The sequence below is a fragment of the Apium graveolens genome, chromosome 4 (assembly GCF_009905375.1).
Source record: "Apium graveolens cultivar Ventura chromosome 4, ASM990537v1, whole genome shotgun sequence".
NCBI lineage: Eukaryota > Viridiplantae > Streptophyta > Magnoliopsida > Apiales > Apiaceae > Apium > Apium graveolens.
In genome coordinates, this window is record NC_133650.1 from 123,311,171 (window position 1) to 123,320,300 (window position 9,130).

The 9,130-nt window shown below is 35.4% G+C and overlaps 1 protein-coding gene across 1 annotated transcript; it reads left to right on the plus strand.

The window, feature by feature from the left end:
- The first annotated feature begins 1,198 nt into the window (after window positions 1-1,198).
- Window positions 1,199-2,865, plus strand: LOC141719444 (peroxidase 51-like). The gene is made up of 4 exons (XM_074521824.1): window positions 1,199-1,669; window positions 1,811-2,011; window positions 2,119-2,284; window positions 2,356-2,865. The coding sequence occupies exons 1-4, from the start codon at window positions 1,445-1,447 to the stop codon at window positions 2,766-2,768; spliced, it is 1,005 nt and encodes a 334-aa protein (XP_074377925.1). The 5' UTR covers window positions 1,199-1,444; the 3' UTR covers window positions 2,769-2,865.
- The last annotated feature ends 6,265 nt before the right edge of the window (window positions 2,866-9,130 follow it).

Sequence of the window (9,130 nt, forward strand, 5' to 3'; positions counted from 1 at the left end):
CCACCTAGATAGAGTCAATTGAATATTTGCTTTACTTTACATTCACACACGCCTCCCTGGATAATCGACCACACGAAGCAAATCATCTGCTTACGAGCACAATTATACCTTTATGTATTCTATTCTATGCAAAAGAAACATATAGTGACAAAAATAAATATAAATTAAATAAAAAGGATATGTAGTTGCAGTGTCCACTTGTAAACATCCTTATCAAATTTCTAAGCACTAAATACTTTTACGTGAGATAACCGAATTAGATTTCACTTTTATACTGAAAGGAAAGTAGTAGTACCCAGGGGGGCCTGTGATCAAGTGTGTGTTTTCGTACGTTGGTGATAAAAAGAAGTTGTGATAATGGATGATGATGCAGAATAATTGGGTCATTCATTGTCCTCTCTACATAATGTATCTAATTATTCCCCTTTTATATTATAAAAACTGTAGGGTCCCTAAAATCATTCCCGGAAAATATTCTTAAATGCTGAGTTGTCGTAATATTGTTGATTATTTTTTTATTAATGAAAATGAAACCCTCTTACATTAACATAAGTTGGTTAAGTCCCACGAATCAAATAACTCTAGTGTCATTTGATACTTTTTTGGGATATATTCCGGGATATTCAATATTGCTCTTTATTTCTTTATTTTATTATGAGCAGTGATAACTGACAAGTGTCAAATCCAGATTCTCTCTTCTTGTAATGCGAAATCAATGGTCCTCTTCTCCATATTATCTATGATGTGCAAGCATCAAGCCTATCAACAACGTCAACATGTAATCCAAATGTTTATACTAGCCGACGCCGCCGCTTGTAAAATATCAAAACAGAAAACAAAATATAAAATCAGCCAGGCCTGTGGACCTCAGGGTCCAAGCTTGCTATAGTAACTGGACTGGCCCGTTCCTGTATATATATCCAATTGTGGAATAAGATTTTTATTTTCTTTCTTTGTTAACCGAAAGCAAGAAAACAAAAAGCATATGTAAAACAACAGAACGATAATGAAGAGGAAACAATCATTTCAGCATTGTCCTGGAATGATCATTTGCACAACTGAATTTTGCACGCATACGCTATTTTCAATGAAAAATGCTGAAAATGAGTTAAGCGAGGGAGCACACTTTTATTTGGTGGTCGACTAAAAAAATTTAAGCTTGATAATGTGGAAAACAGAGAGCTTATAATCGTCGAAACGAGAATATGTGAAGTTTAAAGCTGTCTTCACCATTCGTTTCAAACATCAGAGAACTATCAACTCCTAAACAAACTTTTTGGTCCATGACTAGCTCTCTTCAAACTTGATTTGCAGTAATTAGTAGGGTTTTCCATGTTTCATTACAGAGCAAGTCGGACAGAATCTGGCACCTCAATGATATACTCAAGTCCATATATTTACTAAATATTTTGATCACTCTTTCATTGTTTTCCATTTATCTGAAATGGATGGTCATGTATTCGGATCCATGTGGTCGGTTTGCGTTACTTTGTGCCTGATCATCCCTCACCTGAACTCAGCATCCGCAGCTCTTAGGCCAAACTACTATGCCAACGTGTGTCCCGATGTTGAATCCATAGTTCGAGAAGCTGTTAGAACAAAAATTAAACATACCTTTACTACGATTCCTGGGACTCTTCGTCTCTTTTTCCACGACTGCGCAGTCCAGGTAACATCAAATGGTGCCTGAAATATCCACACACATAACTTTGCACACCTAAAAGTTATTTGGGACTGCATATAAGTTACTGATCATGTAACTTTTCAGGAGACTGATGTGATAATATACGTAACATCTATACTTTTGCAGGGTTGTGATGCATCAGTAATGATTCAGTCAAGAGGAAATAATACAGCTGAGAAGGATCACTTAGATAATCTGTCTTTAGCTGGAGATGGATTTGACACAGTGAACAAAGCTAAAGCTGCAGTTGATAAAGTTCCAGGTTGCAAAAACAAGGTCTCATGCGCTGACATTCTGGCCATGGCCACTCGAGACGTCGTTTCACTGGTTTGTCGATAAACAACTTAGCGTAGTGAAACCCCAATCTTCTTGAATTACTCACTCACAAACACAACATGTATGAACATCTAAAATGTGATTGATATTTTAAACAGTCTGGTGGGCCTTCATACCGAGTAGAGCTTGGAAGATTAGATGGGCTTATATCTACTTCTTCGAGTGTGAATGGAAGTCTCCCCAAGCCTACATTCAATCTGGATCAACTCACTAATTTTTTTTCTACCCTTGGGTTAAACAGAAAAGATATGATTGCTCTGTCAGGTACCAACAAATAACACTCTCTTTGATTCTGGAATCTAAACTTGCAACTCAATAACATTTCTGATTTTCAGCTGCCCACACTGTTGGATTTTCTCATTGCAGCAGATTTGCAAATAGGATTTACAATTTTACCAAGTACAACAAGGTAGACCCAGTACTAAACAAGACGTATGCAGCTGACTTGCGGTCACTATGCCCAGTGGACGTTGATTCAAGAATAGCAGTCGATATGGACCCGATTAGTCATAAAAGATTTGATAATATTTACTACAAGAATCTTCAGCAGGGCATGGGGTTATTCAGCTCAGATCAGGTTCTCTACACTGATCCGAGATCCAGGCCGTTCGTTAACATCTGGGCTAGCAACTCTGCAGATTTTGAACGAGCCTTCATCGAGGGCATGACCAAATTAGGTCGCGTTCGAGTCAAGACCGGCCGAAGCAGATATGGAAATATTCGTCAAGATTGTGCTGCATTTAATTAATAGAAACAACAAAATCTCTTACAACATTACTGTAAACTATGCCCATTGGATTCAACTTTACAAAGTAATAAAAAAATAGAGTTCACTTTACAAAATACTCGAGCACAATTGTCTCCTCTCGTTAAAATATATCAAAATTATCTTTTCTTAATCCAGACATTAAATAAGTTGTTAGTTCTGTTATCTTATACAATATTGACCTCAATGAATGCCTGACCATTAGGATGATCTATACATCAGTAAGAACTATGAAGCATATCATTTTCCACAAAAGAATATGTCAGGCAAAATTATCCGAAGAGTGCAGAAAAAGATTAAACATATTTATCACCTGCAACTGCATTTCTGCATTAGTCAAAACTTCACTGCATCACTTGAATATGTGACGACTTAGGGCCACACCCTCACACATAATCAGAGACACGTAGAGGAAATTGTTTGTACTTTGTTTAGTCGATTCCAGAATACGAAATAGAAAAAGAATGTACTGAATGATATTTAATTGGGTCCTATTTCCACTTTATTTTTTGCACTTCATTCTTGAATGGAAATAAATTTTCAAGTACCACCAATTCCCGAATGTGAAATAATTGCACATTCTGACCTTGAAGGAGTTGAGTACTGGGCATTGGCCTCAAGCTTGTACATTGATCAGAAAGTAAATAAACATTGACGGAGCAACAGACTTCATCGACTGCATATCTATCTCCACCTCTAATTACAAATATAATGGGTTAAATATCAAATTCGCCCCTAAATAAACTTGCATATCTCAAATTCACCACTGACAAATTTGATGTCTCATTTAAAACACTTTAAAAGACATAAATATCGTCCGTCACCACTCCGTCCTGAAACTAACGGGCAGTTTAAAAGCGCTGTTTGCCACGTCAGCATAACTGCTAGTTTTTTCAAATCAGTACCTGGCTGGCTCCTACATGTCTCCAAGTCAGATGTTAATAATTAATAATACAAACAAACATAAATGAACTTATCATATAAAATTAATAATACATACATATGACTAGTCGGGGTAATAGAATTGGGTCATGAAACCCTAACTTTTCAATCAGCTTGGATCGAAGATACGTTGCTCATACTTGTTAAGGGCGGGTTGATTTTCACTTTGTAAGATAAATCTCTTGTCCTTCTCTTTTCAATTAGAATATGTAATTGTATATGTTCATCATCATGGTCGCTTTGTTCATTAACCACATTGTGATTATATTGGTGGATTGATTGATGTAGTTAATGATGTAGACCCAGATATATTTAGTTTTCGTGACTTAGAGGATTATGCTAAAGACTTTGATTATGATAAAAATGATAAAGTTTAATTTAAAAATGATGGTCGTATTTTTAAATAAGGAATTAGGCTTCTTTGAGATGATGCTTTGGTTATGGATTTGGTTAATGTGTCTGCAAGTCTTGGTAGAATTGATGTTTATGTCGATAATTTGTCTAATAATGAGGATAGTGAGGGGAATGGGGGGGGGGGGGCCTGAAGTGAATCAGGGGAATGAGGTTGATGATGTAAATCAGTGGAATGAGTTGGATTTTGATTTTAGGGGGGATGAATTTGAGGATTGGGATAGTGATGATCTTAATTACAGTGAGGATAATGATGTTTCAGCTGATGAAAATGAGAGTGTTGGTGGTTATTTAGGTGAGAGTGAAAATGAAGAATTGCTAGAATGTAGGAAACATTGAAAAGCAGTTAATGAGGCAATGTCTAAGCTAAATAACATGGATGGTGATGATAATGCAGAATCAGATTTTGGAAGTGATGAGTTGAGGTCATATTCTTCATCCAGTGAAGATGAGAATTATCGTATAGGCTATGTTGGACCACCACATGTCAAGAAAAAAAAAGAGAAAATCAAATATATACAACACTAAAGAAGTTGAAATTGTGTTTTCCCCTGGTATGAAATTTGTGTCAATGGATTAGTTTAGGAGTGTTGTTAGGGAGTATGGTGTGAAAAAGAGGAGGGCTATATGCTTTGGTTATAATGATAGGAGGAGGTGTCAGGTGAGATGTGAAGATAAATGCCCTTTTTATATTTGGGCAAGAAAGATAGAAGGTTCAGAAACTGTTCAGATAAGGTCATTTAAAAATGAACATTTATGCACCAAACCTTATAAAAACAAGATGGCAACTATAAAATACTTAGCTGGTGAAAGGTTGCGAAAGAATCCCACATGGACAGTTAGAGAAATTCATGAAGCGATGATAGAAGAATTATAAATTGAAGTTCCAAGAATCAAGATAATGAGGATTAGAAAAGCTGTTATAGATGGGGTGCATGATACGCTGAAGGAACATTATGCAAAGGTCAGAGACTTTGGTTATGAAATTCTAATCTCCAATCCAAGAAACACAGTGAACATTGGAAGCACTAGACTGAATGAAGGTGATGACAATAAGTTCAAAATGATGTATATTTGTTATTATGCTCTAAAAAAGGGCTGGAAAGAGGGTTGTAGGCCAATAATAGGACTGGATGGCTGCTTCCTCAAAACTGTCACAGGGAGTCAACTGTTGTCTGCAGTTGGGAGAGACGGTAACAACGCAATATTTTTAGTGGCATATGCTGTGGTGGAGAATGAAAACACTGATTCATGGAGATGGTTCCTAGACTTGGTTAAGAATGATTTAGAGTTAAGTGATGGAGGTGGATACATAATAATATCTGATTAATAGAAGGTATGTAATTGAATATGTCAAATATTTTGTGCAGTTTATAAATGTTTTTAACTTGTGTATTTTTTAATTATTCCCAGGATTTAGAGAATGTTGTTAAGGAGTTATTACCTATGGTTGAACATAGGTTTTTCACACGACATCTCTACAAAAATTTCAGGAAAAAGTAAGATACTAAAAATTTCTGAGAATACTGATTCAATATTTGTTTCCAGTAATATCATGTGTTTAATTTAATGTGCATGTATCCATCTGACTTGTTAAAGAGATTATTTTGGTCAGCAACCTGTTCTACTCATCCAATGGCATTTAACAGAGCAATGAAGCAACTTGTAAAGAGTTCCAAAGGTGGACATGAATACCTGAGTAAGCTAGATCCTAAATGTTGGTCAAAAGCTTATTTTAAAGAATATTCAAAGGCTGACAATATCGAAAATAACATGTTAGAGTGCTTCAATGCATGGATTATTACTGAAAGGTAAATTTACCTTAATTGATGTAATTCATATTTTTTTCCATTTAGTATAAGTGAGAATGCTAATAGATATTATAACCTAGGTATATGCCTATCCTGACCATGTTTCAAGAAGTTCCACTTCAAATTAATGAAGAGGATGATGCAGAAAAGGAAGGAGGTTATGAGTAATACTGATATGATCTTGTGTCCAGTGATTAAAAAGAAACTAGATGTTGCTATAACTGCATCTAGAGAATGGCAAGCCTGTTGGGATGGTAAAAAAAAATTCCAGGTGAAGTCAGGTACAAAAGTTGTAACTGTTGACTTGGTTAAGGGTTTATGTGATTGTAGGGTTTATGATTTGACTGGAATCCCATGTCAACACGCAATAGCAGCCATCCACGACAGACGACAGTAGCCTATAGACTATGTATCTCATTATTACAAAAATGATATGTACTTGAAGGCTTATAAGTATTCACTTGAAGCCATTAAAGAAGAAGAGTATTGGGAGGTGCAGTCTACAGAACCATTACTCCCACCTGACATGCCTAAAAAATTGAGAGGTCGACCAAAAAAGCTTAGAAGAAAAGAGGAATGGGAAGGAGGTAGAGGTAGTCAAGCTTAAAAGGTATCTCAAATCACTTCAAAAATTAAGTTCAATCATGGTAGAATTATGCACTGTAGCAAATGTGGTGGAGCTGGACATAGGAGGACTACATGCAAAGTCAATGTTACCACTACCAATGCTGATGAAAGAGAGGGGCTGATACATTCAATCATGATCCAAGGGAGATACCAAGTGAAGAAGCACCTGAAAAAGCAAGTGAAAAAGCACCAGCGAAAGCAAATGCTCCAAAGATGAAATGAAGTCCAAAATTGCCTATCAAGAGAGCACAAGAAATTGTTATTAGAGAACCTGTTGACAGAATTGTGACAACTCAGGCATCACAAACACCTGTTGTAAAGAATAATGGAAAATAAGTGATTTCTGAAAACAAAAGCAAGGAAAAACCTTATTGCTTATCTGGTGATGATGGTAAAATACTGGTGGCTAAACTAAAAGGTGGCATGTCCACTTATGCTTGAGGGGTTAGACCTGAGGATATAGGAGGAAGTATGAGTGATAGGTCCATATTATTACATATTATTAATACCTATTTTATGTCCGTTTTCATAATTTTATTAATAAATAAATTGTTTTACTTTGTTTTGTAGGAAAAAAAATAAAATTAGAATTTGAGTTGGAAAAGGTGCAAATAAGGAAGGAGGTGGACTATTCTAGGAGTTAAGGGAATTGGAAGATAAATAAAATCCTTATTGAAGAAACAGAAGAATTTATTTTAAGAATCCTACTTGTATTCCAAGACCCAAACCCTCATATTTTCCCTATATATATGAGTCTCCCCTCTTGTATTTTACACATCCAACACCCAACACACCCAATTAGTTATTTGTTTTGTTCATTTTTTATCATGTGTAGCTAAATTTGTTCCCTAGGATGAAGATGAAGTTAATTTAATTGCTTTGATATCTTCTCGTTCCTATTATTTATTTCTCATGATTTTTCTTGGCGCTTAATTGTTTAATTGACAAAGTGATTTTGATATATTATTGTTATCGGATTTATTTTTCATAGCCTATGCTTGCTCCATGAAGTTTTGATAGGTTATTGTTAGATAACAAGTTTCATAGTTTATGCTTGTCTCGTTAATTAAAAAAATTTTGTGAAGAAAAGAGAATTAATTTAGGGCGAGTTGATATTAATTGTGATCGATTAACGGATTCGGATTCCTAGGTTTTTCATATTATTTGATCTATTTGCTAATTAGGTTAATTCAAACTCCTCTCAAATCTTATTGTCTAGTTCACCTGATTTAAATTGTTAGGGTTTTGAAAATTCATAGTCTCTGTGGATCGACCAGTATTTTCTACAATTAACCGCTGTGCACTTGCAGTTATTTTACACATCAAGTTTTTGGCGCCGCTGCCAGGGACTATTGTTAATTTTCACTCCTTGATATTTAATTCTTCGTACTAGTTTTTTGTTTTCTCTTTGTTTTTTAGGGAATCATGAAGCAGAGGAAATTTTGGACAAGAAGATCGCTAGGAGGCCTCGCCGTCTCATTTGGAATTTTTGAAAGCACTTTTCGGTATTCCGTATCACCTCTATTTTTTTTCTTCTCACTTTTATTATTGAAAACTCCAAAAAAATAAATATTTGAAAAATTCAAAAATATTAGTTAGTTAATTATTAAAAACCAATTTGTTGCATCATTCATTCTCTCACGTCGGATCACATCATCTAGATTTTCTTTTTGTATTTATTACTTTCCATCTTATACAATTGTGGTGATTGCTGGAGGAAAGATGTACGTACAATTTAGAATAATACACGTAGTGTAGTGCATCCATAAGTGTTTATTATCTTGTTCTTTGTGTGCTGCATCATCTAATCAATCTTAAGGGCGCCAACCCATTACAAGATAAGGTGAGGGATTTCATTACCCTTTCCTTGGCCCACAAATCACTAATTCCTTCATCTTGCATTCACACACCTTAATAAAATTTAGTAGACGTTGGCCCCTAGGATTTCGAGCTCAATTAGGAAGGTACCTAAAAGAGGAAGTAAATTTGGAATTATTCAAACTTTTGGTGACAAGGAAAGTGTATCACTTACCTGGACAATTTGAATTGGTGACTAGGCTAGCGGTTCTCTAATTCAACGCCTTGTTTACAAGGAAGTGCCCCCGCTTACCTGGCCAATCGGTTTGAATAAATCTAGATTTATAGACTTTTTGGTGGTACAAAAGTTAGGAGCTGTCTAGATAATTTTTGAGATTACCCATAGATCTAAGTTTTTTTTTATTTTCTAATTTCTTTTATCTGCTACGTGATTACTTGTCTTACATGCAAAGTAATTGGGTTCGAGACCATTCATCTAGATTAATAAGACACTCTAACCTTTCTTCTCCTAAAGTAGTAAGGCAACTCGACTTCTCTTCACCCACTAACTTCAATTTACCCACTAAAATTGAGTCAAAAGAAGAAGTAGAAATTCCACCTGTAATCATGGCTATCTCACTTAAAGACCGTTGTTATCTCGCTCGTTCCCCTGAACCCTCATGCATAGTCCTACCTGAAGTAACCGCAAACAATTTTGAAACCAAACATCACCACATTAGCATGTTGCCTAGGTTT